At 50.2% G+C, this 24,542-nt stretch overlaps 1 protein-coding gene across 1 annotated transcript in view; it reads left to right on the top strand.

Moving 5' to 3' along the window:
- The first annotated feature begins 10,100 nt into the window (after positions 1–10,100).
- The window catches only part of znhit6 (zinc finger HIT-type containing 6), a 64,557-nt gene continuing 50,115 nt past the window's right edge, over positions 10,101–24,542 (top strand). The window contains exons 1-5 of the mRNA XM_078561887.1: positions 10,101–10,525; positions 10,685–12,988; positions 19,683–19,748; positions 22,497–22,603; positions 22,696–22,781. Coding sequence (XP_078418013.1) covers positions 10,101–10,525; positions 10,685–12,988; positions 19,683–19,748; positions 22,497–22,603; positions 22,696–22,781 — 2,988 coding nt within the window. The remainder of the gene's footprint in view (positions 10,526–10,684; positions 12,989–19,682; positions 19,749–22,496; positions 22,604–22,695; positions 22,782–24,542) is intronic.

Consider the following 24,542-nt stretch of genomic DNA (forward strand, 5'->3'; position numbering starts at 1 on the left):
TTGGAGTCATACCTAGCACAAAGGAAGATGGTTGTGATTGTTGGAGGTCAGTCATCTCAGCTCCAGGACATCACTGCAGGAGTTCCTCAGGGTAGTGTCCTCAGCCCAACCATCGTCAGCTACTTCATCAATGACCTTCCTTCCATCATAAAGTCAGTGGGGATGTTCGCTGATGATTGCACAATGTTCAGCACCATTTGCGATTCCTCAGATACTGAAGCAGTCCATGTCCAAATGCAGCAAGATCTGGATAATATCCAGGCTTGTGCTGACAAGTGGCAAGTAACATTCGCACCACACAAGTGTCAGGCAATGGCCATCTCCAACAGGACAGAATCTAACCATTGCTCTTTGACGTTCAATGGAATTACCATCACTGAATCCCTCACTATCAACATCCTGGGGGTTACCGTTGACCAGGAACTGAACTGGATTATCGTATAAATACTGTGGCTACAAGAGCAGGTCAGAGGCTAGGAATCCTGCGGTAAGTAACCCATCTTTTTCCTACACCCTCCCCTCCCATTTGCTTTTGTCCAGTTCTTCCCTGCTTCTCTCGGGCTCAGCCTCTTTTCCCTCGCCCTCTCTCTGACTCTCTCTCTCTCTCCCTCCACTTTAATAAAAAGATGCTGAGCTCTCTTCATGGAGTGGAACCCCCGGTGTCAGCAGCAAAACCAATGGAGGAGGAGAGACACTTCCTGACCAGAAAGCACTGTAGATCACCCAGAATTCGCTCTTGCCATTCAGACTGGACAACGAATAGAACTCCATCTATCCATTGAATATTTGCTGGAGCCCAGGACCCCCCTCCCCCCCCCTCAGGCATTGGGCACGAGTGTTTTGCGCCTTGTGCACCCCCCTCTCCTGGGCCGTCTGTAGCCCTGGTTGCCATGCCCTACCAGCCTCTGTCAACGTCACCCTGGCCTTGAACATATTGGCCTCTGGCTCCTTCCAAGGATTAGCTGCGGACCTGGTGATACCCCACAGACAGCTACTGCATCTCACAGGTGTCTGATGCCCTTTTTGTGAGCGTGGGATAGTTTAGCCAGTCATAGCTTCCGATTCTTTAGTAAGAAACACATTCTTTGGAACTGCATTAACATCAGGTACCTCATTAGGCTCAGGCAGTTCAGTGTCTCCCTCTCCGACAGAGACATCGGGCATGTCTGTCCTTGACTGAGCAACTTCAACAGGAACCACAGGCTCAGCAACGGTTACAGCTGGAACCTCAAAACCCCATTTTGTTGGGGTATCTCCCTTTTTCTTAAATGATCCACATGATTACAGGTGATCTGGTCCTCCACTTCCACAGGGTACGGCAATGGTCCGGTCACAGAGCTTACTTTACCAGGTAACCACTTCAGTCCTCCATCGAAATTCCTTCCATATACTGCTTCTCCAACAGTAACTGTTGCTCGTGACTATGCAAATCATGAGTCGCTTTTTGGTTCCCTTGACTTTTCTCCACCTCCCCCTCCAAATTGGAAAGTACCCGGCTTAGTCTTGTTCGAAGACAGTGCCTCATCAGTAACTCTACAGGTGTTGCCCCGTTGCAGTGTGAGGGTGGGGGAGGGGAGGGGGGTTTGGGGAGATGGGGTGGGGGTGGTTGTTCTGTAGTGAAATAGGAAATGAGCAAGTTTAGTTTCCAATGATTCACCTGTTAACTTTTTCATTCCCACTTTTTATCATCTTTTCGGAACCTTCTTCCTTTTTGTCTTCTTTCTACCACAGAGTTTAGTCTTGTTTAGTTTTGGTTTTCTTTTTGGCTTCACTGTCGGCCAGACTTCTCTCAGGTGAAATCTCAACTCGTCTTAGTTCAGTAGTTGAGCTGCCCAGGACTTCATTATCTACTCGCATTTTGGAAAGTTCTACAGCTTTTGCTTTCAAAGCCTCTTTAGCTTCATTCAGCTGATTCTCCGGCTCTTCCGTCTCCTTCTTGTATCTGTCGGCTTCCTTCTGGAACCTTGTACATTGCTGCATCTTCTCTGCCGACTGGGTCTTCAGTTTGTTCAGAGGGGAATGCTGTGCACTTTCATTCATTAAACAATGGCCTGGTTTCTGCTGCTTGGGTTCTTTAAAACGCTTCTGTATCTGCACACGCAAACAAACAGCCCCAATCGTCCAAGAATCGGTTATTCATTTCCTTCCAAAATAGTGCAGTTTTTATTTAGTTTCAGGAACATTTCCAGTGAGGAGGTTCAAAGTTGCAGGTTTCAAATTGAAGTCCACTTTTGATCAAAGGTTACCCACCAGCAGTTGGGTGTCCAGGGTCCATTACAAATGCCCTATACAGTGATGTCCAACTGATATTAAAAAATACCCCATCGCCTCAAAATATAATTCCGAATTGCTTGGAATATGCCAGGCGCTGTCTGAATGTAAGAGCAAGGCCTAAATAAGTGAGGAATTTCAGAGGAAAGATAACGAATCAAATATGATCCCCTTTTTAAATTCCAGAATCTGCAAACTTGAATTCTTGGCGCAAATGAAGCATTTAATTTAAAATCCAAAGTGACTAACCAGATTTATGGACTCACGCTTACATTTTCCCCTCCCACTGCCTGGTGTTGTATCCAGGAGGCTTTATCACCTCCACCTGCCAGGCGCATGTCTGTACCCACCCACACCAGCCTAACCAATCATGTGAAGGTGTTCAATTCATGGACAGCGCTATTGACCAATGGAAAGCCGAAATCTCATGTCAATCAAGCGCAGCTCCCCTGCCTCTCTGCAGTGTGGAGAATATTTGTTTGAGCCCGGCCCCTGGTGCCATGGGCATGGGCCTGGTGTTTTGTACCTTGTGTTCCCCCCCTCTCCCAGGCTGTGGGTGGCATTGATGCAGCACCCACCCCCCTGCAAGTGTCTCAATCGTTGGGATGGTCAGCTTCACTCTCCACAACATGGCCTTCCAGTGAGGTGTCAACCTTGAAGAGGGTGAGGTGGAGAGACACAGCTCATCGGAGGAAGAGGAGGAGCAGGATGTGGAAGAGGAGGCAGTGGGGGGTAGATGAGGTTCCCCAGCTGGGGAATGAGGGTCTCCTCAGGAAACCATCAACGTCAGGGATCATCTGACCCAGGCCCTATTCAGCTGAGCTCCTGTGACCCATCGTCCAGAACATGGTCTGGAACTCACTCTGAGATTCCCATGTTAACACTTCCATTGAACACATCCTGGAACATGGAATCTCTCACCAACAATGAAGAATGCTCCTCTTCCCAGAGGTTTCACTTTCAACAGTCACTGACCATTGCTGCCCTTCCTATTTTAACCCTCTATTCCACTTTCCCACCATTAAAAAAAGGAAGCTCCCACGTTTGGCTTCATGTGTCAATATTTACATGATGTTCATAAAGGCAAACAGTGTGCAGTTAGTGGTAGGAGACACCCCAGTGACCCACTCAGTGCTGATGTGATCTTCTACGCACTCGGCCGCCTCTGCATGGCGCTCCCCTTGTGACCTCTTCCCGTGCCGATGGAGAGTGCGCTTGGAAGATGTGATGGTTCCTGGGCTCTGCGCTGGCACCACTTGGCGTCACACCTCGACTTTAGCACCTGTGGGAGACAGGAGAAGAGATTATGAGCACCAGCCTTGGAGAGCAGAATCAGCGCAGCTCAGTCTTTAACATGTTGTCAGGCGGCTTGGAGTGCATTGCTTCCTATCCTTGTTTGTATTACAGTCTCTGTTCACTACCTCCACCCGAAATGCCCATCTTGCCTCCCCTGACTTGCTCAACATCAGCATCCCTGGTGATCCCCATGGCCGCCTCCTGCCCTGTGCTGATGATGTGTAGGCAGGGAACCCCCTTCTTCTGTCTGGACCGTCTTGTGTGACCACTTTCCCTGCAAGGACAAAAGGGAGTGAGATAAGACATTGCTGGCCTGTATGGTCAGTGCTAGCTTCTCCTGCTCATTTGAAGCTGTTTCAGTGCTGACAGGCAGCACTATAGCTCTGAGCCATTCTGAGGGGTCAGTAATTGCCCTGGGCAGACACTCCTCCCATGTTCAGGAGCAGCATGCGCCCTGATGTTCCTCAGCTGGAGTGTCTGCTGGAGCGTGAAACCCAGGGACCTGCCCTGAGAGTTTGGGGGTTACACTCACCTTACCAGAGAACACTCATGGTCCTGGTGATCTCCAGCCACACTGGCTTGTTCTGGGAGACTGGCCTCCCCTGTTACCCTCCAGAACTGGACATCCCTCCTCCCCCTCAGTGTCTCAAGGAGAACCTCCAGGCTTATGTCTGCAAAATGAGGCAATGCCCTGCTCCAGGTTCCAATTCACTGCTGCTCTTGCTCCCCCTTTATTCCAGCGAGTAATGGCTGCCTTGGTGTATTTAAATCGGGCCTGTTCTTTTTCAATCTCTCCTCGGTTCCTCCCCCACAGCCGATATTTGGCCGCCCAAACCAACCTCCAGCAAATTTACAGAACCGTCCCCATGAAAACTGGGCCCTGTGACTGCTTTGGATGAGGTGGGTACATGCAGCAGCCTTGAGGGGCTGAATGGCCTACTCCTGTTCCATTGTTCAATAAAATGAGGACCAATTAAAGCACCAATATAATCAGCTAATGTACAAATAAGTCGTTCAATGATCTTGTACTTACGATCACGCGCCCACCATTTGAAAGCAGTTGTGGATCATTGCTCAGATTCACAATGGACAACATTTCTATGATCACATTTACTCCTTGACCAGCTGTATAATCCTTCACAGAAAATGTGCAGGTTAAGGATGAGATACACGTAAATCATGGTGCAATTATCTGTTGGGTAGGGGGTTAAGGGTTACAGAAGCAGGTAGATGGAGTTAAGATACAGTTCAGCCCATGGTCTAACTGAATCATAGAACAACACCAAGGGGCAGAATGGCCTCTTCTTGTTCCTAACTTGCTAAGAGGTAAAGCTCAGGGGTATAAGCCGGGTTGCGATTTTCCACGTCATGTATCAGTGTAATTCCCATATGCTGCTTCGTCACTGCTGAAGTGAGTTCCATGACTGTCTAATCCCCTGGGCTAAGCGATTGTGCAGGCCAGTATTTTAACTTCCAGGCACCATGTGAACCCCATCAGGCAACTTCTCGAGTCACCTTTAGCCGATGTACATGCTGCCTGTTCCCAGGTGAACCTATGCTTTTCTTCATGCTTATTAATCAGGTCTCAAGTCATGGTCCTAGAAATCAGTTCAGGCTTATTTTTCAGGTAGCAAGAGGATGAATTCCATTCATTCATTTCACTCCTGGTGGAGTCCGGGAAGAGTCACGGCCAAAACTGAGGAGTGTGAAAATTACAGATTGGTGGAAATCTGCCCCTCGGTGCGATGGAAGGAAAATGGACAGGAGTGTGGACCTAACCCCTACTGCCCCCACTCCCTGTCCTAACCCCTACTGCCCCCACTCCCTGTCCTAACCCCTACTGCCCCCACTCCCTGTCCTAACCCCTACTGCCCCCACTCCCTGTCCTAACCCCTACTGCCCCCACTCCCTGTCCTAACCCCTACTGCCCCCACTCCCTGTCCTAACCCCTACTGCCCCCACTCCCTGTCCTAACCCCTACTGCCCCCACTCCCTGTCCTAACCTCTACTGCCCCCACTCCCTGTCCTAATCCCTACTGTCCTCACTCCCTGTCCTAACCCCTACTGCCCCCACTCCCTGTCCTAACCCCTACTGTCCTCACTCCCTGTCCTAACCCCTACTGCCCCCACTCCCTGTCCTAACCCCTACTGCCCCCACTCCCTGTCCTAATCCCTACTGTCCTCACTCCCTGTCCTAACCCCTACTGCCCCCACTCCCTGTCCTAACCCCTACTGCCCCTACTCCCTGTCCTAACCCCTACTGCCCCCACTCCCTGTCCTAACCCCTACTGCCCCCACTCCCTGTCCTAACCCCTACTGCCCCCACTCCCTGTCCTAACCCCTACTGCCCCCACTCCCTGTCCTAACCCCTACTGCCCCCACTCCCTGTCCTAATCCCTACTGTCCTCACTCCCTGTCCTAACCCCTACTGCCCCCACTCCCTGTCCTAACCCCTACTGCCCCCACTCCCTGTCCTAACCCCTACTGCCCCCACTCCCTGTCCTAACCCCTACTGCCCCCACTCCCTGTCCTAACCCCTACTGCCCCCACTCCCTGTCCTAACCCCTACTGCCCCCACTCCCTGTCCTAACCCCTACTGCCCCCACTCCCTGTCCTAACCCCTACTGCCCCCACTCCCTGTCCTAACCCCTACTGCCCCCACTCCCTGTCCTAATCCCTACTGTCCTCACTCCCTGTCCTAACCCCTACTGCCCCCACTCCCTGTCCTAACCCCTACTGCCCCCACTCCCTGTCCGTGCTGCATTTGCCGATCACTGCAGAGAAGAAGTAGTCAGCAATATTCAAGGGTACAGGAAGAGAATTTCAAATCAAATCGATGGCTTTGCCACCAAATTTTCACTTTTCCCAATGATTTGGGGTTGGAAAGTAGAGGAAAATCCATCTCCTTAGTGTCCAGTTAAAGGTAAATGCCATTGTACTGAACGCCCGAAATATAAAAATAAAGCCTCATCTTAGAACCATTGAATAATACAACACAGAAGGAGGCCATTCTGCCCATCATGCCTGTTCCAGCTCTTTGAAAGAGTTACCCAATTTCCTCATAGCCTTGAAAATTTATCATTTTCAAATGTTTATCAAAATCTATTTGAAGATTACTATTGAATCTGCTTCCACCTTCCTCTCAGGGGCACATCCTAGATTGCAACAATTGCTAAAAAATGGTTATCAATCTCCTTTCACTGAGAACAGTTGCTCCTTATGTACTTATGATTTTAAACATCTCCATTAAATCTACCCTTAACTTTTGTTGTTCTAAGAACATAAGAAATAGGAACAGGAGTGGGCGATAAGACCCTGTGAGCGTGCTGGGCCATTCAGTAAGTTCGTTGCTGTTCTTTGACCACAACTCCACTTTCCCACCCTCTCGCCATATCCTTGATTCTTCAGAGAGTCCAAAGTCTATCGATCTCTGTCTTGAGCACACTGAGGGAACATCCACAGCCCCCTGAGGTGGAGAATCCCAAAGACTCCTAACCCTCTGTGTGAAGAAATTTCTCCTCACCCTAATCCTTAAATGGCCGACCCCTTATCCTGAGACTGTGACATTTCCAGCCAGCTGTTTACAACTTGACATTCTCAAAGTTCTCAATTCACCTTCCAACATCTAACTTGTCAGGTCCTTTCACTGAATGGTTACAGCGCAGAAGAAGGCCATTCAGCCCAATGAATGGGCAAGTCACTTAGTTCCATTCTCTTAGCTTCTCCCTGTAATCCTGCACATTCTTCCTTTTCAGATAACAGCCTAATTCCCTTTTGAAAGCCCTGATTGAATCTGCCTCCACCAAACTCTCAGGCAGTGCATTGCAGACCTTAACCACTCGCTGTGTGAAAAAGATTTTCCTCATGACACTTATGCTTCTTTTGCCAATCACTTTAAATCAGTGCCCTCTCGTTCTCGATCCTTCCATGAGTAGGAACAGTTTCTCCCTATCCACTCTGTCCAGACCCCTCAAAATTTTGAAAACCTCTGTCACATCTCCTCTCAGCCTTCATTACCCCAAGGAAAACAGTCCTAACTTCTCCATAACTGAAGTAAAGCTTTAACATTTTAAGTTTCTATGAGGTCACCGCTCAACTTTCTAAACTCCAGAGAATATTGGCAAAATTTACTCAATCTCTCCTCAGAGGACAGTTCCCTCTCATTCCAAAAATCAATCTAGTGCATCTGTGTTGCACCTCTCTAATGACACAAAGCTGGGTGGGAGGGTGAGCTGTGAGGAGGATGCAGAGATGCTTCAGTGTGATTTGGACAAGCTGAGTGAGTGGGCAAATGCATGGCAGATGCAGTATAATGTGGATAAATGTGAGGTTATCCATTTTGGTAGCAAAAACAGGAAGGCAGATTATTATCTGAATGGCTATAAATTGAGAGAGAGGAATGTGCAAGAGACCTGGGTGTCCTTGTACACCAGTCGCTGAAGGTAAGCATGCAGGTACAGCAGGCGGGAAAGAAGGCAAATGGTATGTTGGCCTTCATAGCCAGAGGATTTGAATACAGGAGCAGGGATGTCTTACTGCAATTGTACAGGGCCTTGGTGAGACCACACCTGGAATATTGTGTGCAGTTTTGGTCTCCTTATCTGAGGAAGGATGTTCTTGCTATAGAGGGAGTGCAGCGAAGGTTTACCCGACTGATTCCTGGGATGGCGGGACTGACATATGAGGAGAGATTGAGTCGGTTAGGATTATATTTGCTGGAGTTCAGAAGAATGAGGGGGGATAAAATTCTAACAGGACTAGGCAGGGTAGATGCAGGAAGGAGATCCAGGGTTTTGACCCAGCTACTGTGAAGGAACGGTGATATATTTCCAAGTCAGGATAGTGAGTGGCTTGGAGGGAAGCTGTTTGCGTTGGACGGAGTACAGATTCAAATTGCTAAAAGGCAAATTTAGGATTGATATCAACCAGCTCTTACAATAAGTGATCAATGGAATAGGTATTCAGAAAGGGATCCAAAATCCATGGAATCATTTAAGAACCAATTGGATGCTTCAGATGGTGCGGGGGTCGTTTAGGTCATTTCTGGCTGGATTAACTCAAATTGCTCCAAAAGATATCCCTTGTTTATTATTACATTGGAAATTTTGTTTTAAATAGTTATTTCAATACTAGACCAACCTGGGAAAAAAACACCAGCACAGGAATTGAGGCAAAAATACCAAACCCTCCTCCGCACGCAGTGTTTATATCTCGAAATCTCCATTTTGGTATCAGGACCAGGGTGCCTGATTTTATATAAAAATGCTGTCTTCATGATGTAACTTTGGTGGAAGTGTCTTGAATTAGATAAAATATACAGCACAGAAACAGGCCATTTGGCCCAACTGGTCCATGCCAGTGTTTATGCTCCACATGAGCCCCCCTCCCACCCCTTATCATCCCATCCCATCAACATCCTTTTATTCCTTTCTCCCTCGTGTGTTTATCCAGCTTCCCCTTAAATGCCTCCATGTTATTCAGGTGTAAGTGAGAACATGCACTTTGCAATGGAGCTGGGGCAGTACAACTTCCATTCTTGTGCGAGGTTCCTCAATCCCTCCATGGTCTCGCCCCTTTCCCTATTTCTGTAACCTCCTCCAGCCCTATAATCCTCAGGGATCTCTGCACTCCTCCAATTCTAGACTCTCGAGCATCCCCAATTTTAATCACTCCATCATTGGCGGCCACGCCTTCAGTTCTAGGGCCCAACCTCAGGAATTCCCTCCCCACCTCTGTCCCCTCATTTAAGATGCTGCTTTAAGCCTATCGCTGTGACAGGCTTTGGGTCACCTGCTTATGTGGGTCGGTGTCAAAATTCATTCCATAATGTCCCACAGGTTCAATCGAGGCATTCAAGAGGACGTTAGATAATTGTTTCAATAGAAACAATGCGCAGGGGGTACTGGGAAAAGGCAGGAGAATGGCACTAGGACATAATGCTCATTTGGAGAGCTGGTGCAGACATTATTGAGTGTATTTAAGACCGAGATAGATAGGTTCTTGATTGGTAAGGGGATCAAAGGTTACGGGGAGAAGGCGGGAGAATGGGATTGAGAAACTTATCAGCCATGATTGAATGGCGGAGCAGACTCGATGGGCCGATTGGCCTAATTTCTGCTCCTATGTCTTATGGTCTTATGGTGGGCCGAATGGCCTCCTTCTGTGCCGTTAAAATTGTGTGATTCCGTGAAATATGTTGCTACATCGAAGGCGCTACACTAATGCAAGTTGATGTTGTTGGTCACACTCCCTCAGCTGGAAAGGGCAGCATTAGAGTCAAACCTTAAACTTCACTGGGGCGAAGGTATTTAGGTATGATTTGTGTCGGAGTTCTCATGGGACTTGCTAAGATTGTTCATGTGAAAACTCATTATGGAAAAGAAAGGGCTTCAGGAAACCTAACCCCAGAGGTCGCAGCTTTATCTGAATGACTTTACACACATTACAGGTTAAAATGTTTCATACTGAGTGTCGCATTGAGAACAATTGCAAAGAGCCAGTGTGCACAGTACAGAGAGTGTCAAGGTAGAAAGATGCTCTTTGCTGAGTCTGGAGCGAAGCTGCGAGTGAACCTTCCCGTTTGTACCAGGAGGGGGCGCATTCCGCACGCGGCAGCGGGAAGCTGCAGATTGTTACAGACCCGGAAGTTGCAGATTGTTACAGAACCGGAAGTGGAGGTGAAACTGCAACATTCACCACAAGGGCACCACATGGATCAGCGGCAGGACTGGCAGCGGGAACTCACCGCGGGATCCAGCGGAAAGAGTCCCAGCCCGGAATCCAGAGGGGAAAGAGCCAGAGGAGAGAGCACCTGGGCCAGAGGAGAGAGCCCCAGTCTGAGCCCTGGAGCCAGAGGAGAGAGCCCCAGTCTCAGCCCTGGGACCAGAGGAGAGAGCCCCAGTCTGAGCCCTGGAGCCAGAGGAGAGAGCCCCAGTCTGAGCCCTGGAGCCAGAGGAGAGTGCCCCTGTCTCAGCCCTGGGACCAGAGGAGAGAGCCCCAGTCCCAGCCCTGGGGCCAGAGGAGAGAGCCCCAGTCCCAGCCCTGGGGCCAGAGGAGAGAGCCCCAGTCCCAGCCCTGGAGCCAGAGGAGAGAGCCCCAGTCTGAGCCCTGGGACCAGAGGAGAGAGCCCCAGTCTGAGCCCTGGGGCCAGAGGAGAGAGCCCCAGTCCCAGCCCTGGGGCCAGAGTAGAGAGCCCCAGTCCCAGCGCTGGGGCCAGAGTGAAGAGCCCCAGTCCCAGCCCTGGGGCCAGAGTGGAGAGCCCCAGTCCCAGCCCTGGGGCCAGAGTAGAGAGCCCCAGTCCCAGCCCTGGGGCCAGAGTAGAGAGCCCCAGTCCCAGCCCTGGGGCCAGAGTAGAGAGCCCCAGTCCCAGCCCTGGGGCCAGAGTAGAGAGCCCCAGTCCCAGCCCTGGGGCCAGAGGAGAGAGCCCCAGTCCCAGCCCTGGGGCCAGAGGAGAGAGCCCCAGTCCCAGCCCTGGGGCCAGAGGAGAGAGCCCCTGTCCCAGCCCTGGGGCCAGAGGAGAGAGCCCCAGTCCCAGCCCTGGGGCCAGAGGAGAGAGTCCCAGCCCTGGGGCCAGAGGAGAGAGCCCCAGTCCCAGCCCTGGGGCCAGAGGAGAGAACCCCAGTCCCAGCCCTGGGGCCAGAGGAGAGAGCCCCTGTCGCAGCCCTGGGGCCAGAGGAGAGCCCCCCTGTCCCAGCCCTGGGGCCAGAGGAGAGCCCCCCTGTCCCAGCCCTGGGGCCAGCGGAGAGAGCCCCTGTCGCAGCCCTGGGGCCAGAGGAGAGAGCCCCTGTCGCAGCCCTGGGGCCAGAGGAGAGAGCCCCTGTCCCAGCCCTGGGGCCAGAGGAGAGAGCCCCTGTCCCAGCCCTGGGGCCAGAGGAGAGAGCCCCTGTCCCAGCCCTGGGGCCAGAGGAGAGAGCCCCTGTCCCAGCCCTGGGGCCAGAGGAGAGAGCCCCTGTCCCAGCCCTGGGGCCAGAGGAGAGAGCCCCTGTCCCAGCCCTGGGGCCAGAGGAGAGAGCCCCTGTCCCAGCCCTGGGGCCAGAGGAGAGAGCCCCTGTCCCAGCCCTGGGGCCAGAGGAAAGAGCCCCTGTCCCAGCCCTGGGGCCAGAGGAGAGAGCCCCTGTCCCAGCCCTGGGGCCAGAGGAGAGAGCCCCTGTCCCAGCCCTGGGGCCAGAGGAGAGAGCCCCTGTCCCAGCCCTGGGGCCAGAGGAGAGAGCCCCAGTCCCAGCCCTGGGGCCAGAGGAGAGAGCCCCTGTCCCAGCCCTGGGGCCAGAGGAGAGAGCCCCTGTCCCAGCCCTGGGGCCAGAGGAGAGAGCCCCTGTCCCAGCCCTGGGGCCAGAGGAGAGAGCCCCTGTCCCAGCCCTGGGGCCAGAGGAGAGAGCCCCTGTCCCAGCCCTGGGGCCAGAGGAGAGAGCCCCTGTCCCAGCCCTGGGGCCAGAGGAGAGAGCCCCTGTCCCAGCCCTGGGGCCAGAGGAGAGAGCCCCTGTCCCAGCCCTGGGGCCAGAGGAGAGAGCCCCTGTCCCAGCCCTGGGGCCAGAGGAGAGAGCCCCTGTCCCAGCCCTGGGGCCAGAGGAGAGAGCCCCTGTCCCAGCCCTGGGGCCAGAGGAGAGAGCCCCTGTCCCAGCCCTGGGGCCAGAGGAGAGAGCCCCAGTCCCAGCCCTGGGGCCAGAGGAGAGAGCCCCTGTCCCAGCCCTGGGGCCAGAGGAGAGAGCCCCTGTCCCAGCCCTGGGGCCAGAGGAGAGAGCCCCTGTCCCAGCCCTGGGGCCAGAGGAGAGAGCCCCTGTCCCAGCCCTGGGGCCAGAGGAGAGAGCCCCAGTCCCAGCCCTGAGGCCAGAGGAGAGAGCCCCAGTCCCAGCCCTGGGGCCAGAGGAGAGAGCCCCAGTCCCAGCCCTGGGGCCAGAGGAGAGAGCCCCAGTCCCAGCCCTGGGGCCAGAGGAGAGAGCCCCAGTCCCAGCCCTGGGGCCAGAGGAGAGAGCCCCAGTCCCAGCCCTGGGGCTAGAGGAGAGAGCCCCAGTCCCAGCCCTGGAGCCAGAGGAGAGAGCCCCTGTCCCAGCCCTGGAGCCAGAGGAGAGAGCCCCAGCCCTGGAGCCAGAGGAGAGGGCCCCTGTCCCAGCCCTGGAGCCAGAGGAGAGAGCCCCAGTCCCAGCCCTGGAGCCAGAGGAGAGAGCCCCTGTCCCAGCCCTGGAGCCAGAGGAGAGGGCCCCAGTCCCAGCCCTGGGGCCAGAGGAGAGAGCCCCTGTCCCAGCCCTGGAGCCAGAGGAGAGAGCCCCAGTGCCAGCCCAGGGTCCGGAGGAGAGAGCCCCAGTGCCAGCCTGGGTGCCAGAGTGGAGAGGTCCAGTGCGATCCCGGGAGGAGTGTGCATGAACGCTGCTGCAGTAGTTGAGCTGCAGCAAGGTGCAGCTGTGAAAAGGAAGATCTCACTGTCAGGGTAAGACTGGCGAGAGTGAGGGAGAGAGGAGGGAAGCTGGTGTCTGTGACACTGTCACTGGGAAAAGGCAGTGCAGCCCAAAGAAGCAGGGACACTGGCTCATTGATCACTGCATCTGAATTTGGTTCGATTTCTGAAATTAATTCATAGAGTTTTTATGGCATAGAAAGAGGCCATTCAGCCCATCGAGTCAATGCCGGCTCTCTGTAGAGCAATCCCATTCCCCTGTTCTACCCCCATAACCCTCCAAGGTCATTTCCCTGAAATGTCCATCCAATTGCATATTGAAATTATTGTTCACCCCTGCTTCTACCACCCTCGTCACCACGTACTGTGTACAAACAGTTCTTCAGGTCCCCCCCTGCATCTCTTGCCGAAAAGCTTCCTGTGTCCCCCTCGTCCTTGTACTTTCCGCTAATTTTTAAAAAATTCATTCTCGGGTTGTGGGTTTCGTTGGATGGGCCAGCATTTATTGCCCGTCCCTAATTGCCATTGAGAAGGTGGTGGTGAGCTGCCTTCTTGAACTGCTGCAGTGCATGTGGTGTAGGTACACCCACAGTGCTGTTAGGAAGGGAGCTCCAGGATTTTGACCCAGTGACAGTGAAGGAACGGCGATATATTTCCAAGTGAGGATGGTGAGTGACTTGGAGGGGAACTTCCAGGTGGTGGTGTTCCCATGTGTCTGCTGCCCTTGTCCTTCTAGGTGGTAGCGATCGTGGGTTTGGAAGGTGCTGTCGAAGGAGCCTTGGTGAGTTTCTGCAGTGCATCTTGTAGATGGTACACACTGCTGCTACTGTGCGTCGGTGGTGGAGGGAGTGAATGTTTGTGGATGTGGTGCCAATCAAGTGGGCTGCTTTGTCCTGGATGGTGTCAAGCTTCTTGAGTGTTGGAGCTGCACTCATCCAGGCAAATGGGGAGTATTTCATCACACTCCTGACTTGTGCCTTGTAGATGGTGGACAGGCTTTGGGGAGTCAGGAGGTGAGTTGCTCGCCTGCTATTGTAGCATCCAGTTCAGTTTCTGGTCAATGGTAACCCCCAGGATGTTGATAGTGGGGGATTCAGTGATGGTAATGCCATTGAACACCAAGGGGCAATGTTTAGATTTTCACTTGTTGGAGCTGATCATTGCCTGACACTTGTGTGGCGTGAATGTTGCTTATCACTTGTCAGCCCAAGCCTGGATATTGTCCCACTTTTGCTGCATTTGGACATGGGCTGCTTCAGTATGTGAGGAGTTGCGAATGGTGCTGAACATTGTGCAATCATCAGCGAACATCCCCACTTCTGACCTTACGATGGAAGATATGGGAACAATTTTACTTTGTCTCCCTTATCTAAACCTGTTATAATCTTGTACATCTCTTTCAAATCTCCCCTCAATCTCCTTTGCTCCAAGGAGAACAACCCCAGCTTCTCGAGCCCAACCTTGTAGTAAAATCCCATTCCCTGGAGCCCTTCTGGGAAATCTCCTCTGCACCCTCTCAAAGACCCTCTCCTAAAGTGTGGTGACCAGAACCGGAACTTTATAAAGGTTCAGGATAACTGCCCTCCTTTTGTACTCAGTGCCTCTATTTACGAAGCCAAGACCCCGTAAGCCTTGCTAACCACCCTCTCAATATGTCTTACCACCTTCAAATGCACCTCCAGGTCCCTCTGATCCTGCACACTCTTTGGAGCTGTGCCACTAAGTCAATATTGCCTCGTTCTACTGCTTCTGCCAGAATGCACCACCTTACAGTTCTCTGTATTAAATTTTGTCTGCCGCTTGCCTATCCATTCCGCATTTTTTATTCTTTCATGGGTTATGGGCATCACTGGCTAGGCCAGCATTTGTTGCCCACCCTTAATTGCCCTTGAGAAGGTGGCGGTGAGCCATTTCCTTGAACCGCTGCAGTCCATGTGGTGTAGGTACACCCACAGTGCTGTTAGGGAGGGAGTTCCAGGATTTTGACCCAGCGACAGTGAAGGAACAGCGATATATTTCCAAGTCAGGATGGTGTCCGGCTTAGGAGGGGAACTTGCAGCCTATCTATGTCCAATTGCAAGCGATTGGTATCATCCTCACTGTTTGCCACTCACCCAAGTCTGGGATCATTGGCAAATTTTGAAATGTTACTCCATGTTCCAATATCCAAGTCATTTACATATACCAAAAAACACTGACCCTCAGGGAACATCACTCACTACCGTCCTCCAGTCTGAAAAATAAGCATTTATCTGGATGGGGATGTCCTGGGATTTATTTCTCTAATGTTGAAAATTCAACCAAAAGTGTAATGATTTTGATGGTTGATATCAGCTTGGTTGAGGGGTAACAGCTTGCCCTGTATTTTCATCCTGTCCGCAGCCTTGCCCCCTCACTATCTGGGTAACTTCCTCCAGCTGTACAACTCTCCGAGATCTCTGCGATTTCCCAGTTCTGGCTTCTTGTGCATCCCGATCTCCTTTGCACCACCATTCCTTCAGTTGCCTGGCCCTAATCTCTGGAATTTCCTTCATAAACCTCTCCGTCTCTCTCTCTCTCCTCCTTTTAAGCCGCTCTTTAAAACCTGCCTGTTTGACTAGGGTTTTGATCATCTGACCTACTATCTCCTGATGTTCTCTGTGTCAAACTTTGATATTCCTCCTGTGAACGTAAGAACGTGGCCCTTTCAGACTGATCCACCACCCAACAAGATCTTGGTTGATCATCTGCACCAACTCCACCTTCCTGCACTATGCCTATAACATTTAATTCCTTTAGTACACGAAACTCAATCGAACTTTGTCTTAAATATACTCAACAACTGAGCATCCACAGCTCTCTGGATTCACAACCCTTTGAATGAAGAAATTTCTCCTCACCTCAGTCCTAAATAACTGACCCCTTTATTCTGAGACTGTGACCCCAAGTTCTAGATTCCCCACCTAGGGGAAACATCCTTCCACCATCTACCCCACCAAAAACCCTTCAGATTTTTACATGTCTCAACGCAATCACCTCCCGTTCTTCTAAATTCTAGGGAATATAGGCCGAGCCTACTAAATCTCTCTGAATAGAACAGTCCCTTCAGCCCAGGAACCAGACTCATGAAGCTTTGTTGCACTCACTCTCTAGGGCAATTAATCTGTATGTGGCGAAGGAGACCAAAACTGTGCACAGTACTCCATTTGTCTAATACACAATTTGATTTCCTAATTGCTTGCTGCACCTTCATGTAAACTTTCTGTGATTCGTGTACTAGGACACCCAGGTCCCGTTGAACATCAATATCTTCCATTCCTTCAAGTCAAAAAAAAAATAGCTTCTCTCTCTTTTTCCTTCTACCAAAGTGGACCACTTCACACTTGCCCACATTATATTCCATCTGCCATGTTCTTGCCCATTCACCCAACCCATTATATCCCTCTGCAGCCTCTGTGCCATTGGGATGTTTTACTACTCTTAAAGGTGCTACATAAGTGCAGGCCGTTTTGAGTTGGGCAGTCATCGGTTCAAGCCATACCACAGGACTTGAGCAGGCAAATCTGAGGTTACTGTTCAGTTCCATGTCGAGGGAGTGCTTATTCCTTGGAGTCCACATATCATTCTATGTTGCCTCCTCCAAGGCCTGTACACCCTTCTATAAAACCGTGAAACACCTTTCAACTGTTTTACTGCATCTGTACAGGGCATTGGTGAGACCACATCTGGAGTGCTGTGTACAGTTTTGGTCTCCTTGTTTGAATAAAGATGTAATTGAGTTCAAAGAAGGTTCCCTCGACTCCTTCCTGGGATGAGGGACTTCTCTTATGAGGAATGGTTGAGCAGTTTGGACCGTTGCCAGTTGGAGTTTGGAAGAATGAGAGGTGATCTTATTGAAAGGTATAAGATCCTGAGGGGATTTGACAGGGTCGATACCGAGAGGATGTTTCCCCTCGTGGGGGAGACCAGATCCAAGGTGCACAGGTTAAAAATAAGAGGTCTACCATTTAAGATGAAGATGAGGAAAACTTTTCTCTCTCAGGGTCATTAGTCTGTGGAATTCCCTTCCCCGGAGGGCAGTGGAGGCTGGGTCATTGAATCTATTCGAGGCTGAGTTAGACAGATTTTTGATAAAGAAGGGAGTCAAGGGTAATGGGGGGCAGGCAGGAAAGTGGAGTTGAGACCACAGCCAGACCAATCATGATCATATTGAATGGCCAAGCAAGCTCGAAGGGCCGAATGGCCTCCTCCTGCTCTAAGGCCTACGTTTCCTATATTACTAAGTTTCAAATGGCACTGGAGTTACATTGACACCCAGGTGGTATTAGGTTATCTTTTCTGGAGTGGAGAAGTCTCGATGAATTCTCCTATGGTGAAAACTTGGGTTAGAACTCTGGAAGATCTACTATCCCAGTGCAGAGTGGATGCTGGTTTACAGCAATGGGTAAAATGTGGCACTATTTCAGATAAAGATCCTTCATCAGAATTTTTGGCAGGGGGGTTTTCATTGGCCTCTTCCCGTGTTGTAAGATTCATTCAGCCTCTCTGTCTGTGCTGGCTCTGTGAAAGAGCTCTTCAATTAGTCTCACTTCTTACCCGTAACCCGGCAAATATTTCTCTTTTGAAAATTATTACTGGGTTTGCTTCCATCACCCTTTCAGGCAGCAAATTCCAAATCGCAACAGCTGGCTGTGTAAAGAAAGAAAAAATTCTCCTCATCTCCCCTCTGGTTCCTTTGCCTTTACAAAGACAGATCTTAAATCTGTGCCTCTGGTTACTTTCCACCATTGGAAACAGTTTCTATTCATTCTATCGAAACCCTTCCTGATTTCGAACCAATTTATGAAATCTCTTAACCTTCTCTGCCCTAAGGAGAATGATCCCAGTCTCGCCACATTACAGTATCACAGAATCTTTATAGTGCAGAAGGAGGCCGTTTGTCCCATCGAGTCTGTACTGGCACTCTGAAAGAGCATTCCGCCTAGTCCCACTCCCCTGCCTTATCCCCGTAACCCTGCACATTCCCTCTTTCCAGGTAGCAATCCAATTCCCTTTTGAAATTCTCGATCGAACCTGCCTCCACTACCCTCAGGAAGTTTGTTCTAGACTCCAGCCACCTTCTGGGTGAAAATAATTTCCCTCATATCACTTTTACTAGTTTTGCCAACCATTTTGAATCTGTGCCCTCTACCTCTTAATGTTCCCTTGGGTGGGAACAGTTTCTCTCTATCTACTCTGCCCAGACCCCTGATGACTTTGAATATCTCTATCAAGTCTCCCCTCAGCCTTCTTTTCTCCAAGGAAAACAGACCCAATCTCTACAATCTATCCTCATAGCTACAGTTCTTTATTCCTGGAATCATTCTTGTGAATCTCCTCTGTACTCCCACCAATGCCTTCATGTCCTTCCTCAAGTATGCTGCCCAGACTGGACGTAGTGCTCCAGATGAGACCTAACTAGTGTCTTATACAAGTTCAGCATGACCTCCTTACTCTTGCACTCAATATCTGTTAATAAAGCCTAAGATACTTTATGCTTTATTGGCTGCTCTCTGAACTGAAGTTCCTCATCCCTGGTCCCATTCCTGTAAATCTCCTCTGCACCCTCTCCAAGGCCTGGACACAGTGTGAAGCCAGGAATTGGATACAATGCTCCAGCTGGGACACTCCTGTTCTAGTTTTGGAAAAATGTTCTCCTTCGAGGCATAGCGTACAAGAGCAAGGAGGTTATGTTAAACCTGTATAAAACACTGGTTCGGCCTCAGTTGGAGAATTGCATCCAGTCCTGGTGCCACATTTTAGGAAGGATGTGAAGGCATTAGAGAGGGTGCCGGAAAAGATTCGCGAGAATGGTTCCGGGGAGAAAGATTTCAGATACCCGGATAGATTGAAGAAGCTGGGATTATTCTCCTTCGAGAAGAGAAGGTTGAGAGGAGATTTGATAGAGGTGTTCAAAATCATGAGTGGTCTGGATGAAGTAGATAGGGAGAAACTGTTCCTATTGGTGGAAGGGTCAAGAACCAGGGGGCACAGATTTAAGGAGATTGGCTGAAGAACCAGTGGGTGACATGAGAAACGTTTTATGCAGTGAGTGGTTAGGACGTGGAATGCATGCGGTGACTTTCAAAAGGGTTTGGATCAGCACCTGAAGAGAGACAATTTGCAGGACTACAGGGAAAGGGCAGGGGGGGTGGAAGAAGCTGAGTTGCTCTGGCAGATGCTGCATAGAGACCACGGGTCTATTCGCCGCCTCCTGCCCTGAAACCATTCTATGATTCCGGTTCTTTCCAAACGCATGTGAATTCCCGAGTGAAATATTTCCACGTCACAAGTAATCCATTATGACACGGCGCAATAGTAGGACAGGTGACCAAAAGCTTGATCAAAGAAGTAGGTTTGAAGGAGCATCTGAAATGAGGGGAGGGAGGTGGAGAGGTTTAGGGAGGGGATTCCAGAGCTGAGGGCCTTGGCAGCTGAGGGTTTGGCCAGCAGTGATGGAGTGACTGTCATCGGGAATGTGTCCATCTCTGTTGGGTTCAAACTGGGGAGGCTGCTGACAAAATATTGAAGTAGTTGGGCGATGACTGAGAGTCCAGCCACGTCTGGATGAGTAAACCCATGTGCAGTGGTCTAAATGCTAACAAACCAGTGGTCCCTCCTTCCTACGGGTGTGAATACTTTGAAGCTTTTGTCGAGCTCTGTAAATCCCAGTTTAAAGCTGTTGCCTTTACATTTTGCCTCCTAACAGGTGTGATGCATGTGGCTCTGCAGAAGCAAAATACAGATGCCCTCGCTGCATGACCAATTCCTGCAGGTATAAGACAAAGTTTTAATCAATCTTTATCAAACATTGACAACTGGAGAATTGCGAAACATTTAGAAAATCATAATACAAGCAAGCAGACTTAACAGGATCTTGTGAAAGGGAAATTGTGATTGAATAATTTATTAGAGTTCTTTGATGATGTAACAAGCAGGGTGGGTAAAGGGGAACCAGTAGATGTAATGTGTTTGGATTTCCAAAGGGCATTTGATAAGGTGCCACACAAAAAGTTACAACACAGGATAAGAGCTCATGGTACTGGGGGTGATATATCAGCAAGGAGAAAGGATTGACTAACAGGGAACAGAGAGTCAGGATAAATGAGTGGAGTGCCGCAGGGATCAGTGCTGGGGCCTAATGACTTGGATGAAGGGACAGACTATTTGCTGACAATACAAAAATAGGTAGGATAACAAGTTGTGAGGAGGATACAAAGAGTCTGCAATAGGAAATAGATCGGTTAAGTGAGTGGGCATAAATTTGGCATATGGCGTATAATGTGGGAAAATGTGATCTTGTCAAATTTGGTAGGAAGAATAGAAGCATTATTTAAATAGAGACAGTCTACAGAATGCTACAGTGCAGAGGGATCTGGGTGTCATTGTACATGAATCAGAAAAAGTTAGTATGCAGCTACAGTAAATAATTAGGAATGCAGTGGACTGTTGGCCTTTATTGCAAGGGGGATAGAATATAATAGAATATAAAAGTAGGGAAGCTATGATACAACTGTACAGGGTGGTGGTGAGATTTATTTAGGGAGAGATACTTTTGCATTGGAGGCAGTTCAGGGAAGGTTCACTGAGCTGATTCCTGGGATGAAGGGGGTGTCCTCTGAGGGTCTGGACATGGTAGATAGAGAGAAACTGTTCCCATTGGCAGAAGGATTGAGAACCAGATACACAGATTTAAGGTAATTGGCAAAAGAACCAAATGAGGGAACCCTTTTTCAGTGGTTAGCACCTGGAATGCACTGGCTCAGAATGTGGTGGAGGCTGATTCAGCCATGGCTTTCAGATGGGAATTGGATAAACATCTGAAGAGAAAAGGTTTGCATAACTACAGGGAAGTGGTGGGGGTGGGGTGGTGGGACCATCTCAATTGCTCTCGCAGAGAGCCAGCACAGACACAATGGACTGAATGGCCTCCTTCTGTGCTGCAACCATCCTGTGATTCTATGAACTTTTCCAATTCACTGGCAAGAACAGCCATAGGCCATTCAGCCCCTTGAGCTTGTTGTGCAGGATTATGTAGGGTTATATGGAATGTGTTCATCACAGAAACAGGCCATTGGGCCCAACTGGTCTGTGCCAGTGTTTATGCTCCACACAAGCCTCCTCCCACCCCACTTCATCTCACCATGTGGACATATCCTTCTGTTCCCTTCTCCCTCATGTTCATTCAGCTTTCCCTTAAATGAATATACACCATTAACCTTAACCACTCCCCGTGGTAGTGAGTTCCACCCTTCTATCAGATCTGCACCTCAATTTCTCTTATCCACCTTTGATTCAGATCCATCGACCAAAATCTATCGATTCCCAGCAATCGAAGGAGACATTTCCCAATTCTTACTCACTCCTTGTGAAGAATTTTTTCAAGACCTCACCCCACCATGGCCTGGAAATAACTTTAAAATCGTGCCCCCCTTGCTCTTGCACAGGAAGAGGAAATATTTTCCTCACAAAACCCAAAACAAAACGTCTTCCTGTTGGGTGTGATCCTGTGACTGGGCAGCACCTGCTGAACAATTCTGAGTGTGCTTATAGCTACTCGAATAACCCACGGTCAAGGTCATCCCCTCAGCCTCTTGAACTGGACCCACCCACCCACCTCCCTCATTCCCCACGCTGAGACCCCGCACTTCCCTGGGCTCCTCGGTGTGGTGGGACTACCTGCGGCACCAGCCGTGGCCACTGCTCCCAGCTGGCGCTGCCGGGATGAGAGAGTTGCCAGCCATCCGATTGGCCAGCAGCTCCCTAAGGCAGTACTTAGAGGCGGAATTCTTGCCTTAAAGCAATGAACACTGCTCCCAGCGTTAAATTGCTGGGGGGCAGTCGTTGGGACCGTGGGCGATTTCCCCAATGACATTTTAGCTGTGGGGTGTGGAGCACCGCCTTCCGAAAAAATCCAGCCCGCTTTTTCTGGTTTTACCCATTCGCCTAACCTGCCTGTTCCCCTTTACCCATTGGCACAACTTAGCCAGGCCTCCCAAGCCAGTATCACGGGCGTATCATGGTGTTGAGGGAATATGTCAGTGGACTAGTAATTCCGAGGCCCAGGCTAATGCCCTGGGGATGTGGGTTCAAATCCCACCACAGCAGCTGGTGGAATTTAAATTCAATTAATAAAATCTGGAATTAAAAGCCAGTCTCAGTGATGGTAACCAGTAAACCGTTGCTGATTGTCATAAAAACCCACTAATGTCCTTTTAGGGAAGGAAATCTGCCTTCCATACCTGGTCTGGCCTACATGTGACTCCAGACCCACAGCAATGTGATTGACTCTTAAATGCCCTCTGAAATGGCCTAGCAGGCCACTCAGTTCAAGGGCAATTAGGGACGGGCAACAAATGTTGACCCTTCCATCCCATAAAGGAGTAAGGAAATGTGGCCTCATCACTTCTGGGATTAGAATAGACAGGTGGTTGATGGCCAGTATGGATATGATGGGCCGAAGGGCCTGTTTCTGTGCTGTGTAACTCTATGCCTCTAACGACTCCTTTTACTTAATTTGAAGCTTGTTTTGCGTGAAGAAGCACAAAGCGGAGGATGGGTGCGATGGAGTCCGGGATAAAACGGCATTTATGCCCCTGAGGCATTTTAATGAAATGCAGCTCCTCAGCGGTGAGTGAGTCTCGGTCGAGCAACTCGGTCGGGTTCTAAAAAAAAACGCTCCAGCGTTCCTGCCGGACTCTGAAGCGATCTTTGTGATTTAGATTACAGGTTCCTGGAGGACACTGGGAGGCTGGCAGACATTGCAAATCGAGACCAGAGCGTTCACAGAGCACGGACTAGTCGATCAGTAAGCTGTTCACCTCCTTCACACTTTGAGAACTTCCACCCATTTCATTTCAAAGCAGACGTGAACTGGGGCGTTTTGGCTTTATTCAGGCTGTTGGGTTTATAACAGTTTGGATCCACATTTCATTTTCCAAGAGGGAACAACTTTGTTTCAATTAAAATAGACTTTTTTTCCTTGGGGGGTGTTTTTGACATTTTCGATGGGTTTTCCTTCTGCAGACTCCATTGTGCGAACGTTGCCTGTTGACGGAGCGGGGTTGGACTCTCAGGTCCTTCAGGCCCAAAGGCAGGCATTGGCCGGGTCACCCTATCCAATCCCTCCCTCGCCCAGCAAAGCACCTGCCTCCTTTCTCCACGGGCGGGATTGCCAAGTCCTGGAATGCCGTGTCGTACACTCCCGTCTGGCAGCGATAGCGCACCTTAAACGTGGAAGCTGCGTGAGACAAAAATTAATGTTGGGCTGAAGTGGGGGAGGGGAGATGGGAGGAGGGGACCAAAAGCTGACGCATCAGCCGGTCTTGGGGAGGGTTTGAAAGGCAGAGAAGGAGGGAGTTCAGGCTTTGGGCCTAGACGGCTGAAGGTACGGACAGCAGCACTGGGCGTGGACAAGGCGCCGGGAGCAGGAGGGGTCGCAGAGTTACCGGGGAGCTGTCAGGTTGGAGAAGGTTACAGAGAGTGGGGAGGGTGAGACCATGGAGGGAGTTGAACAGCACAATGCTCACTTTGAAGCTTAGATGGACCCCAGAGGCAATGTACGGCAGTCGGCATGTGTGTTCTTTGTTGTAATTTTTCATTCAGGGTATCTTAGACCATAAGACATAGGAGCAGAAATTAGGCCATTCGGCCCATCGGGTCTGCTCCGCCATTCCATCATGGCTGATAAGTTTCTCAACCCCCATTCTCCCACCTTCATCTTAATGTTATTTGCATTTATTTGTTATTTAATTGCCCATCGTTAGTTGTCCTGAGAAGATGGTGGCGAGTAGATTGCGAGGGCAAAGAGGTGGAGGGTGAGGGTTTTTGAAGAGTTTCCTCCCTGAACTTCTCTACTTCTTCAGCTCTCTCTCTCTCGTCCCTCCTGAACCAAACTTATAGTCACTCACCCTAATACCTCCTCCTTTGGTTCAGTGTCAAGTTTTTTGTCTGATTATTGTAAAGCACCTTGGGACCTTTAAAGAGGCTATCTAAATGCAAGTTGTTGTTGTCAGTGGCTCAGTTAAGTTCACCCCGTGATGATCCTGGACAACTATGATCTCTTGATGCTTCATCAATGTGGGTGGGCGTTCCCAGAAACTGAGTCCAGATTTTTTTCCACTGAAATCCAAATAGCTACAGTGATGAGCAGTTCAGGAGACTGTGCAGTCTCTTTTAATGTCTTTTTAATGTATGTTCCCCAACAAGGAGACAGTGACCTAGTGGTTATCTTACTGGGATTAATAATCCAGAGGCCTGGGACCAACGATCCAGGGGCGTGAGTTCGAACCCCACTCCGGCTGCTGGGGAATTTAAACGCATTTAATTAAATAAATCTGATCATTGACCTGCCGGATTGTTGTGAAAACCCATCTGGTTTACCAGTGACCTTCAGGGAAGGAAATCTGCAGCTGTTATCCGGCCTGGCCTATGTGTGACTCTGGATCCACAGCGATGGGGTTGACTCTTAGCGCCCAGCTCACTGCCACCTGCTTCACCAACGCTGGCCTCGCCAGTGATGCACACATCCCACGAGCGAATGAAAAAAAATGTGCATTTACGTAGCACC

Source organism: Cetorhinus maximus, chromosome 17 (assembly GCF_964194155.1).
Source record: "Cetorhinus maximus chromosome 17, sCetMax3.hap1.1, whole genome shotgun sequence".
In the NCBI taxonomy this organism is placed as follows: Eukaryota; Metazoa; Chordata; class Chondrichthyes; order Lamniformes; family Cetorhinidae; genus Cetorhinus; species Cetorhinus maximus.